The 15,888-nt window shown below is 44.5% G+C and overlaps 1 protein-coding gene across 4 annotated transcripts in view; it reads right to left on the reverse strand.

Annotated features, from left to right (window-relative positions):
* Positions 1-15,888, reverse strand: part of REEP1 (receptor accessory protein 1) — a 118,826-nt gene that overhangs the window by 41,049 nt on the left and 61,889 nt on the right. For all 4 annotated transcript variants that reach the window (XM_017536636.2, XM_037741365.1, XM_017536634.2 and 1 more), the window contains exon 3: positions 9,854-9,930. In XM_017536636.2, coding sequence (XP_017392125.1) covers positions 9,854-9,930 — 77 coding nt within the window. The remainder of the gene's footprint in view (positions 1-9,853; positions 9,931-15,888) is intronic.

Below are 15,888 nucleotides of genomic sequence, written 5' to 3' on the forward strand. Positions count from 1 at the left end.
TAATCTTGGCTCAGTGCAACCTCCACCTCCCGAGTTCAAGTGATTCTCCTGCCTCAGCCTCCCAAGTAGCTAGGATTACAGGTGCATGCCACCACGCCTGGCTAATTTTTTTGTATTTTTTTTAGTAGAGGCAGGGTTTCACTGTGTTAGCCAGGGTGGTCTTGATCTACCCGCCTCAGCCTCCCAAAGTGCTGGTATTACAGGCATGAGCCAAGGCACCTGGCCATGGTTTATTTTTTATTGTCTGTATTCTGATGTACCTTGGGGCCTTGCTGACTCTGCAGAAACTGCCCCTCCCAAGGCGAGCCAATTGCTAGAGATAGTAAAGAACTTACCTGCAACACATCTTTCATATGCAAACCAATGAATCCATGGGCCCAGATTCCGGCCACTGCCTCTAATGAACTCTCACACTCCAGGCCACCTTCTGCTTGCCCCAATCACCCCAGGGCCAGAGCTAGACGACCAGAGATGGCCCCTATACCCCAGAGCCCAGTGAGATTATTCAAACCAGCCGAACCCAAGCCTGCCCACCTTGCTTTGCCCTTTCCTTCCTTTAGTGTGGTACACAATAAAGGCCCTCACCCCCGGTTCCTCTCTCTGCTCCTGAGGACCCTCAGTGGCCTCCAACATGTCTCTGCATGGTGCGCTGTGCCTCCTGTTTCTAGGAATCTGTGAGCAAACAAACCTCTCCCTTCGTGACAATTATTTCCATGTCTGTGTCTTACCCACACTCGCTTAAAACAAATTCCAGGTATCCTTAAAACCTGATGCTATGAGATGATACAGTCACCTGTGCTAGTTTCAGGGATCAGAAAAGTCCTTTCCAGGCATCCTCCCTCCCTTTTGTTGATCAGAAAATCAAAAAAGCAAGTCATTTCAGAGCCCTGAACTCACACATAGACACCTCATCCTCCAGTCAGCAGCCCCCCCATGCATCCTTTCCTCACCAAGGCCTCCTGCCCTCCCCAACCTTCTGCCTCTGCTGGGTGCTGCTTGAATATTCCCTCAGCAATTAGTGGGCACTTTCATGGCAAGACTGTTTAATGTTTCACAGCCAGAAAAGAGAGAGGCTGAAGAACAGAGGTGTGATTCTCCCACATTTGAACATTCTGGTGATTAATAACGAAGGAACTTTTGTTTTGAAAACAAGTATTCACCAGCCCCCAAGGGGAAAGCAAATGAATCCAGCAAGCTCAGACACCAACACAAGACACACAGATAATCTGTCGCACCGAGGCTTTTTTATTTATTACATAAAAGATATATTTAAAAAATAGGCATACACGCATAGTTTAAAAAAGTCCAAAAAATGTACAATAAAGAGCCTCCTTCCCACACCTGACCCCTAGTCCCTTTTCTAAAAGCAAAAACATTATCAGTTACTTGCATATCCTTCCAGAGGTAGACTAGGGCCAGGCTTGTAGGTATATATGACTCCCTGAATTGCCCCCAACACAGAGAAGCATTATACCTCCTGCTATACTTGCTCCCCCCAGCACATACACACAATCGACAGTATGCCTTGGGGACTATCTCATACCAGTACAGGGAGAACTAACTCATTCATTTTTTTTTTTTTTTAAAGGAGTTTCACTCTGCTGACCAGGCTGCAGTGCAATGGCGTGGTCTCGGCTCACTGCAATCTCTACCCACTGCAATCTCCATCATTCGGGTTCAAGCGACTCTCCTGCCTCAGCCTCCTGAGTAGCTGGGATTACAGGCATGTACCACAACGCCCAGCTAATTTTTGTATTTTTACATTTTTAGTAGAGACAGGGTTTCACCATGTTGGCCAGATTGGTCTTGAACTCCTGACTCCAGGTGATCCATCCACTTTGGCCTCCCAGAGTGCTGGGATTACAGGTGTGAGCCATTGCGATTGGCCTATCTCACTCATCTTTATGACTGCATAAGAGAATATGAGCACCTGCTCAGGGCCCCATGAATGGATATTTATGATGGTTATGATCTTTGGCTACTTCAGCAGAGCTGCAAGAGAACCTCTTTGTGTATGCTTCTTTACATACAATGCAAATGCATCTTTAGTGTAAATGCCCAGAAGTGAAATTTGTGTATGCACTTTATAGATCAAGGGTGCACCTCTGTGCAAACATGAGAAGAGCTGGATTCTTCATAGCCATGCCCTCACATTGCACGCCAGCAGCAAAGCCGCCCCAGGCTATGAGGCTGGGGATTGTGGGATGAGTTTGCATATCAGATCTGGGGTGGTCCTTCTGGACTGCCTCGGCCCTCTTTATTTTCTGCCCAACCTGCTACAGACCCTCCTTGTTCTTTGGGTTCTTTCTGGTATGTCCCATCCAGGCTGATGCACACTCTGAAGAACTTTTTGCATGGCAATCTCTGGCATCTCCAGTGACAAATTAGGGTAACAGATTTTGTTTGGGGTAGCTTCCAGGACTGCCCTTTGGGTCCTGTCCTCCCAGGTAGCTCTAGACTGTTATGAGAGAGAGCTACTCTGCATTTCCCTGCTCATCCTGGGTGATGGAGCCTCCTTGGAAAGTATCTGGGGCAAGGGAAATCATCTGGTTATGGAAGAACCACAATGAAATGGGTTTGTTTCTCTGGCAGAAAGGTGGAATAAGTATCCAGAGAAGAACAAAAGGAGCCATTGCAGCCTGCTAATTCCTGACCTTTCCAGGACTTTCGTTAAAAGTAGGCTCCTTTTGAGTCTTTTCTTGGTAGCAAAACCAAAATCTCAAGACTGCCTCCTATTGTTAGCAATCACTGTGTTGTCTTTCCATTTCTTTCCTCAAGCATTATTCCTGCTACACTTGTCCACTCAAAGATACACACTGGCTTATTGACTGAGTCATTGTTTTCTGATTTGTTGAGTTGGAAAAGTTGCACTGAAAAGCTATAAGGGGCCCAGGCATGGTGGCTCACACCTGTAATCCCAGCACTTTGGGAGGCTTAGGCAGGTGAATCACCTGAGGTCAGGAGTTCAAGACCAGCCTGACCAACATGGAGAAACCCCGTCTCTACTAAAAATACAAAATTAAGGCTGGGTGCGGTGGCTCACGCCTGTAATCCCAGCACTTTGGGAGGCTGAGGTGGGTGGATCATGAGGTCAGGAGATCGAGACCATCTTGGCGAACATGGTGAAATCCCGTCTCTTAAAAAAAAAATGCAAAGTTAACTGGGCGTGATGGTGCATGGCTGTAATCCCAGCTACTCGGGAGGCTGAGGCAGAAGAATACTTGAACCTGGGAGGCAGAGGTTGCTGTGAGCCAAGATTGCGCCACTGCACTCCAGCCTGGGCAACAAGAGTGAAACTCCTTCTCAAATAAAAAAAAAAAAAAAAAGAAAAAAGAAAGAGGGAAGGAGATTAAAAGAAAAGAAAAGAAAAAGCAGAGCCAGGTGAGACATATCCTCGCCCTTAGGAGTTTTTCATCCAGTCAAAGAGTTAAGACAAGAAGGTAAGCCAACAACAATGGTACAATGGGAGCATGGACAAAGTCCCAGTGGGGACAAAGCCTTTGCCTCCTTCCAAATTTCCTTTCATTGCTCACCAACATCCCCCTCAGAATTTTTCTTACTATTTACCTGGTAACATCTCAACCTCAATAAGTCCAAAACAGACCTCTCAGAAGTCTCTATAGTTTATCCTCTGCGGGGTGAGGGCTCTCTGCCCTTTGCAAAGTCAAATGAGCAAATGGCCTCAGGCCTTGAGGGGGCCTTGAGTTTTAGAGAGTGAAGGAAGTCTACGTTGTTGGTGACTATAGGGATAGCGTATGTTGGGCACATAAGAAGCATCCCTGGGGTGCCACTGACCCTTGGGGTATGAGATCAGAAGAAGCTGGGAGCTGCTGTTGAACTCTGAATCCTTTCCCCTTAGAGCATAAATGGGAACCCTCGTTACCTCTCTAGTGTACAAAAAGGCCTTTGGGTGGCATAAAGGTTGTCCATCTTAGCCATGAAAGAAAAGAAACAAATGAGGGTGGGAGGGAGGGAGAGAGAAAGGACATACATATATACTCCACGGAAGAAAAGAATGTGACCCCTCAACCTCCTACTTAGAAGAGAGGACAGGAAGAGGCAAGGACCACCCATTTCAGGACAGAAGAAAAGCATGAGATAGAAGGAGAGAGACAGATGCACTCAAGCACTTGCACCTGACAGGGGTTGGAAAGACCCTGGGTTTTTTTTTCTCTCCTGAAGGCTCCTGAGAGGTGCTGGCCCTGACTGAGCCACCAGTGCCTGCACAGAATGAGCACATAGTAGGCTGTACAAATATCTGTGGTAAGATATACATTTTGGACCACTTTCCCTGGGAACTTCTCCTCTTTCTCCCTTCCTCCATATATGCAGGCCCCTGGTGGCCTTGTTTTTACTAAGTGCTCTAGATCATAGCTAAGTCCTAAATACTTCCCACTTAGTACTTACTACAAAGTAGTACTAAGTACTTATTATTTACTACAAAGTAGTACTAAGTAAGCACTACAAAGTAAGCACTAAGTGATGTCTAGATCACAGGGGAGTGAAATTTGGAACCGAGAGGTTCACAGCATGCACATAAACAGTGCTGAGGGGAGTAACTGGCAGCGCTTCAGTGCTAGGATTCCTAAGGCACTCTGGCTCCTCCCTTTCCAGAGTCTTAATTTTTCAGCTTTTCCTTTTATTCTGTGAGTTACTTCAGCATCTACCAACAGAGCGTCATTGTTTTATTTTCTTTTCCTTGAGTTTGTCAAAGGTGGTCTCTGTTCCTTGCTAGAATGGATCCGGGAGTCCCAATAACCCATGGCCCATGGGCCAAATCCAGCCTGTCATCTGTTTTTATAAATAAAATTTTATTAGAACACTGTTATGCACAATGCTTTATTAATTGTCTATGGTTCCTTTCATGCTAATGGCAGAGTTGAGTAGTTGCAATAAAGATCATATGGCCTGAAAGCTCAAAACATTTACTATCTGGCCCTTTACAAAAAAAAAGTATGTTGACTCTGGATTTAAAGCCAGGGCTTCCCCACATAAAATCTCTGTCACTGAAGTGTGCGGGGGTGTGGTGGAGGGGAACAGTCCTGCTACCTCTGGAATCATCACATACAGGACCAGGTCCTTGCCAGGCATCACAAGATAATCCAGGCTGATCCACTGAGACCCTGTGTTTCCTAGAGGCCTTGGGGTCCTTTGGCTCTACCAACACAGTCACCACCAAGTCTTCTTCCAGCCTACCTTGAAAGACAGAGAAAGACCCTACTCATTTTGTAATGTGAACTCCTTGAAGAACCCAGACTTCTGAGATGTATTTGAAAAGACCAGGGGCACCCACCACATTTCCTCCATCTTTTCCAAGGCATAGGCAAAGCACTGGGGAGCACAGGGCAGCTGTCATCTTTCCACTTTCCCCATATAACATCCAGACACTCTAGATGTATTCTAAGAGAGTTAGACATGGCATGAAACTGTCAAAAATACATGCAATAAATGTGTATAGAACATTTCTGGAAGCAAAGCAAACACAAGTAACCTTTACAGTGGGTACTTCCAGGGAGGGAGACTGTGGGTCTGGGGGAGGAGAGACACTTTTCAGTGTATTGTTTCAATTTCCCTTTTCCTTATGTATGTATTATTTTATTTTTAGTTTTATTTTTTTGAGACAGAGTCTCGCTGTGTTGCCCAGGCTGGAGAGCAGTGGTGCGAGCTCAGCTCACTGCAGCCTCCACCTCCCGGATTCAAGTGATTCTCCAGCCTCGGCCTCCTGAATAGCTGGATGACAGGTGCCACACCACCACACCCGGCTAATTTTTGTATTTTTTAGTATAGATGGGGTTTCACCATGTTTGCCAGGCTGGTCTTGAACTCCTGGCCTCAAGTGATCCACTCACCTTGGCCTCCCAAAGTGCTGGGATTACAGGCATGAGCCACCATGCCCAGCCTGTATTATTTTATAATTAAAAAAAAAAACACACACACACACACAACTAAATGAAGTCACCTCTACAACCTGTGAAACAAGCCACCATCTTATCTATTCTGGGACCATAAATAATTGCTGTTTTCATCAAGATGGAAAGTTTTACAAAGTTAACCATGAAGGGGATCTGCCCTAGGGCAGAAGTGGGAAGGGGGCAATGGGGGTGAGTGAAGGGTGAGGCAAAGAGGGTCCACATGAGGGGCTCCAATTCTGGAAGAGAACAGAAGTTAAAGGTGCTTCTAGGAAGACAGAAGGCATATCTTAAGACAGAAACTCTCCCCCTAACCTTTTTTAATAGTAAAGAATGCTCAGGCCAGGCCCGGAGGCTCATGCCTGTAATCCCAGCACTTTGGGAAGCAGAGGTGGGTGGATCACGAGGTCAAGGGATTGAGACCATCCAGGCCAACATGGTGAAACGCCGTCTCTACTAAAAAATACAAAAAATTAGCTAGGCGTGGTGGTGTGCGCCTGTAGTTCCAGCTACTCAGGAGGCTGAGGCAGGAGAATTGCTTGAACCCTGGAGGCTGAGGTTGCAGTGAGCCAAGATCTTGCCACTGCACTCCAGCCTGGTGCCTGGTGACAGAGTCAGACTCTATCTCAGAAAAAGAGAAAAAAGAATGCTCAGAGCTTTGGGGATGGTGCCCGTGTTCTTGGAAGCGAAGCAAAGCTGCTACATTCCCTAATGGGTCCATTCTGTGCTTGTTCTTAGGGTGAGAGGAAGGAAGGAGAGAGAGGACGCTGCCAGAAAAAGACTAGGATCTATGATACCTGGAGGTTGGGAGAAAAAAAGAAAGCAGGGTGATCGGGCTCTGGGATAAAGCAGGCAGAAAGGTTCCTAAGGAGCCTCTTCCCTGCAGAAGCAGAGCTCCGGCCACCAGGAGAAGAGCAAAGGACCCTCACTTCCCAAGACCAAATGACGGAGCAGAAGAGGCCTCCATGTGGGTCAGGAAGAGAGGGGGATTCTACCCATACCTGCATACCTGCTCCAAATACACCAGGTATCAAACGTCTTCCTGTGGTAGGCAGAATTTTGGTCATGTCCTTCTCCCCTTGGTGTTACTCCCATGAATATGTTGATTTACATGGCAAAAGGGACTTTGCAGATGTAATGAAGGTTACAGGTGACTTTAAGATAGGCAGATTATATGGGATTATTGGGGTGGGCCTACTCTAATCACAAGAACCCTTAAAACAAAGCAGAGATCCTTCCCTACCTGGTGGCAGAAGCAGACAGAGCAAAGCAGGGGCAGAGCTCGACATGCAGTTGTTGGCTTGAAGATGACGGTGGTGGCATATGTCAAGAAAACAGGTATCTCAGTCCTACAACTATAAGGAACTGAATTCTGCCAGCAACCTGAATGGGTCTGGAAGGGGAATCTTCCCCAGAGCCTTCAGATAAGAGCCCAGGCTGGCCCATGCCTTTTCTGGTCTTGTGAGATTCTAAGCAGAGGATAATTCCACCTGTACTTCTGACTTATAGAAACTGTGGAATCATAAATTTGTACTGTTTTATGCTGTTAAATTTGTGGTTAATTTGTTATGGCAGTAATAGAAAACTAATACGCTTCCCAAAATAAAAATGAAATCAATTCCAGAAATAGTTCTTGAGCACTTACAAGATATAAAACTCTAAAATTCCAGGGCCACAGGGTAAGGGCATATTCTAGCTACCCAGGAGGAATACAGCTATCATTAGATAGGATTTCCACCCAGCCAGAAACAGTGAGGCTGAAATGCTGATAGCCCCAGGAAAGAGCTAGTGAGACTAACATGAGAGGACAAAAGAGGCCCCTACCATCAGACAGATGGCCTCATCAAGGAGGAAAGGGTGGATGGCAGGAGGTGCTGGCCATGCCATTTAATTGACTAAACAATCTTGACTGGGCTGGCCTCTACTTTCATCTTTGTGAATCAGACAGGAACCTTCCTGATGTAGCTCTGTACAAAATGGCCTGACTGGATCACGAGGTCAAGAGATAGAGACCATCCTGGCCATCATGGCGAAACCCTGTCTCTACTAAAAATACAAAAATTAACTAGGTGTGGTGCGCATGCCTGTAATCCCAGCTACTCAGGAGGCTGAGGCGGGAGAATTGCTTGAATCCAAGTGGCGGAGGTTGCAGTGAGCTGAGATCATACCACTACACTCCAGCCTGGGCGACAGAGTGAGACTCCATCTCAAAACAAAACAAAACAAAACAAAACAAAACAAAACAAAACAAAACAAAACAAAACAAAACGGTCTGACTTCCAGTGCCCATCTCAAGGCCTGGGGGAGACAAGGGATGGCTCAGCAAAGAACTCTGTCTCCACTCAGGGAGACAGCTCTGTCCAGAGTCTGCTGCGTTATCTGTGTGCAGTGCAGGGCACGATGGCACAAGCATATTGAGTTAGGAAATCCACACTCCTTCACTGCAGCTTGAGGCCACATGGCTGAAACATCTATTTCTCTCAGTGGAGAAGAAAGCTATATTGGGGGGAAAAGTACATATTAAGATAATTAAGGCCATTGATTCAACAGGATTTAGAGAGTTCTATTCAGGTCTGTTCCTTGGCCTAGGACATCCCAGAGGGTTATTTCACACTGATCCTTTTTGGGTAAAAATGTGTCTTCTCCAAAGTGGAAATATCTTTATTATTTTCTCTGACGACACTTGAACATGGTTAAAACATTCGTACAACACAGCAAATGCAAAACCAACTCCATGATCTCAAGTCATAGAAATAACCCTCGTTAATTATATTTTCCACACTACTTTTAATACACATTCACATTTACACGTGCACACACTTGGCTCTTTAAATATAAACAGAAATCTATAGATTATTTATGCCTCTTTCACCTAAGAAAGCACAATATAGCATTACAAAGATCTAACTTGTGTTTTAATTGCTTCATTGCTAGAAATAGCTGCATTGCTATAAGAGAAAAAAAGGGTATCAACTGAAATATCCATCAAAAGAGGATGAGTTAAATAAATTATACTCCGTCTATGCCATGAAATACTATGTGACCATTAAAAAACAGGTAAATATACTTATGCTCATATAAAAGTATTTCTAAAATAAATTTAATAAGCAAAGTGAGAACTCTTATGTATACTATAACACTGCTTTTTAAAAAAAGAAAGTGTGTGTATAAAGTGTGTGTATAAAATGTGTATACACACACATACACACACACATTAGTCTTTTTTTTTTTTTGAAATGGAGTCTTGTTCTGTCATCCAGGCTGGAGTGCAATGGCACAATCTTGGCTCACTGCAACCTCCATCTCTTGGGTTCAAGCGATTCTCCCACCTCAGCCTCACAAGTAGCTAGGACTACAGGTGCATGCCACCATACCCGGCTATTTTATTTTTATTTTTAAATTTTTTAGTAGAGACAGTTTCATCATGTTGACCAGGCTGGTCTCGAAATCCTGACCTCAGGTGATGTACCTGCCTTGGCCTCCCAAAGTGTTGGGATTACAGGCATAAGCCACTGAGCCTGGCCAATATATTAGTTTTTTTAAGAGGATACATAACTGTGAGTAGTGGTTATGATGAGAATGAATTGTGTGTGAAGGAAACTCAGTTTTTCCTGTACATTTTTGTGCATGGTTTCTTTCATTCTTCTTTTTTAACATATGAATGCTTCTTTACCAACTCCATTAATTGAGGAAGTGTATCTGCCCTGTCCATGACTATATCCCCAGTGCTTAGAACAGTAAGTGCTCTTTATAAGGTCATTCAATAAATACTTACTTGAAGGACAACTTTATAGACTGATATATTGAAAATGCTCCAGTTAACACCCTGCACTTACGTCTCTGGCCCGAGATGAGGTTTGAGGCAGGCTTCAGCCCTTTCCCACCTCCCCAACGACACTAAGCAAAATCATCCTTCAAAATGTCCCAACTCCTGGAGTACTTACCAACAAAGGAAGATGTCTGTGAATGTCTCTGCTGTGGTAAAAAGTGCAAATATAATCCAGTACATCATCCATTTGACCTGTTGAAACAAAGCAAAACAGCTGGTGAAAAGGTCCAGGAAAAACGCTGCCCAATGCCAGGAAGAACAGGCCCCGGCGGCAGATGTGGGGTCACGTCCAGGTGGCGCAGCCTGCATTTGTAGCCTTCTCCCTGTCCTTCCCCAGCTTATGTCCAGTTCAGCTCCAGATCTTCAAGCTGGAAGCAATTGGGCTGTTCCACAACTGACTCAGGCTGAAGGCAAATGGCCCTTAAGCGAGCCAGGGAGACCTGCAGACCAGGCGTGACCCAGAATTCAGTCAGGTCATTTTTCAGGACCAACATCAGGGGGGGTAAATGCTCTAGGCCTCCACACAGACACACCTTGGAATGAAGTGTAACTGGGCCAGACTCTCTGGGATGGTGTGGTAGTAATCCTCCCTGGTCACTAAGCATCCTGATCTTCCTTTATGTCTCTCCCTTGTGACCATCCTTTTCAATTTCTACTTCTTCTCCTCCCTAAGGCCTTGTCCCCTCTCTCTTGAACTACTCTTACTTCCCTTGTTTCTGGCTTTCCCCTCAGCAACCCATCCTAATACCGAGCCACCCCAGTACTATTCTCCTAAAAGTATGAACTCATTGGACTATCACCCTATTTGAAATATCCTAGCCTGCAGAATGAAGTCCAGATTTCTTAGTCTACTCCTGTCTTCTGGCAAAATTGGGATAGCTTGTATTGAACTAAGACTCCTACTAATAACGACATTAAACACCAAACAAAATATTTCAAAACAACTGTTTGAAGGCACTGGAGAGCAATATAAAAAGGGATACAAGCCTTGGTGTATAGGAGCCACACTGAGTTAGTACAGGTCAGTGTGGCTGAGGACAATCCCCACTCTGAACATCACAGGGGCAGACAAAACTTGAGCACAAATCCATGGTCTTATTTGTCCAAAAAAATGGAGAGTACAGTTTAAGACTGCCAGAGATGTGGAGAGGAAGTGGAGAGGAAAAAATCTCAGAAATAGGGAAGCCATAAAGGGGCAGCCCCAAAAATCTACATATAAATTCTCTTCAAAAACTTGGCAGGCTCCTGATAGGCACAGAAGCAGGTAAGACTCCAAACAAAGAAGTTTGTATAATATATACATGGCTGGGCATGGTGGCTCACACCTGTAATCCCAGCACTTTGGGGGGCTGAGGTGGGTGGATCATGAGGTCAAGAGATTGAGACCATCCTGGCCAAAATGGTGAAACCCCGTCTCAACTAAAAATACAAAAATTAGCTCAGTGTGGTGGCACATGCCTGTAGTCTCAGCTGCTCAGGAGGCTGAGGCTGGAGAATCGCTTGGACCCGGGAGACGGAGGTTGCAGTGAGCTCAGATCATGCCACTGCACTCTAGCCTGATGACAAAGCAAGACTCCATCTCAAAAAAAAAATACATACATATAGATATTAATGTAGATAACAACTGGAAAGCTGAAAAGCTCAGAGCTGAGCAGAGATTCAGCTTCTGTCCACTGCTGGGGAAATAAAGCTTGGAGTTCAAGTCATGCAAAGGTAGAGGGGTTTGGTAAGCATTTTGGAATTTCCAGTGAAACATCTGGAAGATCACATCTTAGCAGTAAAAATTACATCCTAATACTAAGAGATTAGCTCTATGACTAAGAGCAAAATTGAAATACACCTGCCTAAGCAAAACTTATCTAGCTGCCACAGGGTCAAGGTGATCTGCCTGAATTTAACTGCCTGCTCAAACAACACTCAACACTCTTTACAAGAAGGAAATAAAAATCTACAACCTAAGGGTCTATCAATGGATGACAGAATAAAGAAAATGAGGTGTGTGTGTATATATATATATATATATATGTATATATATATATATACACATATATATATGTGTGTGTGTATATGTATGTATATGTATATATATGTGTGTGTGTGTGTGTGTGTGTGTGTGTGTATGTGTGTGTGTGTGTGAGTGTGAGGAATACTACTCAACCATAAAAAGAATAAAATCATGTCTTTGCAGCAATATAGATGGAACTGGAGTCCATTATTATAATTAGAATAACTCAGAAACAGAAAGTAAAATACTGCATGGTCTCACTTATAAATAGGAGCTAAATAATGTGTCTATATGGACATAGAGAGTGGAATAATAGACTCTGGAGACTTGAAAAGGTGGGAGGGTAGGAGGGGATGAGAGATGAGAAACTACCTAATGGATACAATTTATGCTACTTGGGTGATGGTTACACTAAAAGCCCAGGCTTCACCACTATGCAACATAACCATGTAACAAACCTGCACTTATCCCCCTAAAGCTATAAACATAAAAAATATATAAGAAAAATGTATAAAATACCTGGGGTTTCCACAGTGAATCATACACAAGGTTCTGTATACATGTGAGGGAATAGGAAAATATAATCCATGGTTATGAGAAAAACTGGTCAATAGAAACAGATCCACAGATGATTTCGATATTAGAATTAGCAGACAAGGGCTTTAAAAGTATCAATATGTTTTGAGATAACTAGGTATCTACATGTAAAAGAATAAAGTTGGACAACTTCACACCATATACAAAAATTAACTTCAAACGGATCAGAGACCTAAATGTAAGAGTTAAAACTATAAAACATACACATATTAGTCTTTTTTTTTTTTTGAAATGAAGTCTTGCTCTGTCACCCAGGCTGGAGTGCAATGGCGCAATCTCAGCTCACTGCAACCTCCACCTCTTGGATTCAAGTGATTCTCCCACCTCAGCCTCACTGGGGCCTCCACTTTGTGACATACTTCAAGGAAGTGTAAGAAACTCCTTTTCAGTTTTTACTTGACTTGCGTGACTTTTCAGCTAGTAGTGAAACAATGAGAAGTTCTCTCAACACTACAATTGGCCTGGTTTCCCACTTGCTTTCCTTGCCACTTTTTCTCTGTCTCTTCAATTCCTCTCTCAGGCTCTGTTCTAAACATCTTGCTTCTAACACTAAATTATATGCTGTCCCTGGGGAAAACTGTACATTCCTCACCTAATACAGCTAACCAATCCCCAAGTTCTGTCACTTCTATCCTCTTGCTTTTTTCTTGAGCCTATCTTATTTTTTCCATTCTCCTCTGCCATTTCCTTACTTCAGACCACCACCATTTCCTGTTTAGAATACAGTTACAGCTTTATACTGGTCTTTATACCTCTGTCCCCTTCACAATCCATCCTCCAAATTTCAGCCAAAATGATTTCATTAAGGCCAGGCATGGTGGCTCATGCCAGTAATCCCCACACTTTGGGAGGCTGAGGCAGGTGGAACACTTGAGCACAGGAGTTCAAGACCAGGCTGGGCAATGTGGTGAAACCTTGTCTCTATAAAAAACACAAAAATTAGCTGGGCATGGTGATTCACACCTGTAGTCACAGCTACTGGGGTGGCTGAGGCAGGAGGATCACCTGAGCTTGGGAAGGTCAAGGTTGCAGTGAGCTGTGATTATACCACTGCACTCCAGCCTTGGCAACAGAGCAAGATCCTGTCTCAAAAAAAAAAAAAAAAATTCTTAAACCCAAAGTAGGTGATTCTCTTTCCTAGATTAAAGCCTTCAATAGTTCCCTACTGTTGTTAAGATAAAGCCCATATTCCTAAAGTTGACTTGTGAGGCCTAGGATGAACTGGCCTGTTTTTTTTTTTTTTTTTTTTTAGGGGGGACAGGGTCTCGCTCTGTTATACAGGCTGAAGTGCAGTGGTACGAACACAGCTCACTGCAGTCTCGACTTTCTGGGCTCAAGTGCTTCTCTCACCTCAGCCTCTGGAGGAGCTGGGACTATAGGTGCATGCCTCCATGCCTGGCTAGTTTTTTTGTATTTTTTGTAGAGACAGGTTCTCACCATGTTGCCCAGGTTGGTCTTTAACTCTTAAACTCAAGTGATCCATCTGCCTCAGTCTCCCAAAGTGCTGGGATTACAGGTGTGATCCACCATACCCGTGATTTGGCCCTTACTGATTTTCATCAAAAGCTCATCCACATCCCTACGCTCTCACATTTTCCACTCCAACTATAGAGGGCCTCTCAGTTCTCAGCAGAGCATCTTTTTTGCCTCTGATTTCAGCCCTTAGATCTCAGCAAAAACGTGACTTCCTCTAGGACTTACCCAAAGTTTGGGTAAGTACCCTCTCCTTGTCTTTCTCTCTCTCTTTTTTGTTTTGAGACGGAGTATCTCTCTTGTTGCCAGGCTAGAATGCAATGGTGCGATCTTGGCTCACTGCAACCTCCGCCTCCCAGGTTCAAGCGATTCTCCTGCCTCAGCCTCCTGAGTAGCCGGGATTATAGGCCTGTACCACTACGCCTGGCTAATTTCATATTTTTCGTAGTGACAGGGTTTCTCCATGTTGGTCCGGCTGGTCTTGATCTCCCAACCTCAAGTGATCCTCCCACCTCGGCCTCTCAAAGTGCTGGCATTACAGGTGTGAGCCACCACACCTGGCCCTCCTTGTCCTTCTCTACAGTACCACACACATTCCCTGTCATAACACTTACTACACTGCTTTCAAAGTACCTGTGTATTCCCTGCTTTTCCTGCTACATTGTAAGCTCCCTGAGGGTAGAGACCAGTTCTTCTTACACATCATTATATCTCTAGTCTTTAAAACAGTTCCTGACAAATAGGTACTGAATGAATATGTTTCAAATGACTGGCTTAGAAGCTGGCATTGTGAATGGGATAAAAATAATGGTTTCAAAAAGGTTAAGAAGTAACATACTTTGAGAAATACTGTCTAGATGGCTTTTTGAGAAGAAAAGACATAATTAGATAGATTGTGAGGCAACAGATCTCCTATGAGTGCCTACTGAGTAGATGATTGCATAAACATGGGAGGAGTGGCGCCTGTTGAAGTCAGGGTATGAGTGACTGATAATTATCGGGCCACTTGCACCAACAAGAAAGTAAAGAAAGAGCCAATTTAGGCAGAAGACATTGAGCTTTATGTGGCTCAGGGCAGCCAAGAAGAATGCCCAACAGATTCCTAGAAAGGCAAGACCAAAGCTCAGGAGGGAGGTTGAGACTATGGACAGAGATGTTGCAGCCATGGCAGAGAGGGGGCTTAATGCATTCTCCTGAAGAAGTTCCCATGATGCACTCCTTTACTTTAAAATACTTTCATGCAGAAAGAAGGATCTCAGAATGATTTATTGAGGCTAACAAGGTCAATGGAACACTGGTGACTCAGAGATGGAAACCATATCCAACTAAAATTACTAGGAAATGGTTTTCCCCATCATTCCTTGTGGAAATTAAATGACAGTTATTTTCCCCAAGGCTTGAAATATAATTTTCCAGGTTTGAAAGATTCTATCCAAACCTCCCTGCAAGACAGGGATAAGGAGCCTGGGTGGGCCTTCAGTCAGAATAGAGAGTGGGAGCTATGGCCAGTTTGAGAGGTAATGTCCAGGAGTAACTCTCCTGGATGAATGGAACACTGATAGCATGACTGGGGAGTCTCTCTAAACTGGTCAGGAGCAGGAGCTAGGAGTGAAGAGATGGGAAAGATGCTGTGACCCTCAGCCACAGCAAGAAGCTTCAGGGTTCAGGGTGGGAAGCAGCCTGGAGACTTTCCATGAGCCACAGAGGCTGGCTAAAATTCCGTGGTTCATTCTGCCCCACTGCCAGAGCTTCTGGCAGCCTGCCAAAAGCCTCCCTATGAGCTGCGGAGGAGCAGGCTTAGCTACCTCTTTAGCCTCACCTCACCTTTGGACGCTCCTCTAACCAGGCACACTCAATTTCTTGAGCCTTTCACACTCTTTTTTCATCTGGCCCCTGCACTTCAGCCTCATAAGGGAATTCCCTGTGCCAAATGAGAAAGAAAAAATTCAAGCCTGCTTTACAAATGACTCTGCACCATCTGCTAGATCAAGCTTACTGCGGATGGCTATATAGTCAGGGGTGACCCTAGGAGAGTGGCGAAGTGAAACTCCCCGGTGGGCAGGACTTTGAGCAGG

This window comes from Cebus imitator, unplaced genomic scaffold (assembly GCF_001604975.1).
Source record: "Cebus imitator isolate Cc_AM_T3 unplaced genomic scaffold, Cebus_imitator-1.0 Scaffold99, whole genome shotgun sequence".
NCBI lineage: Eukaryota > Metazoa > Chordata > Mammalia > Primates > Cebidae > Cebus > Cebus imitator.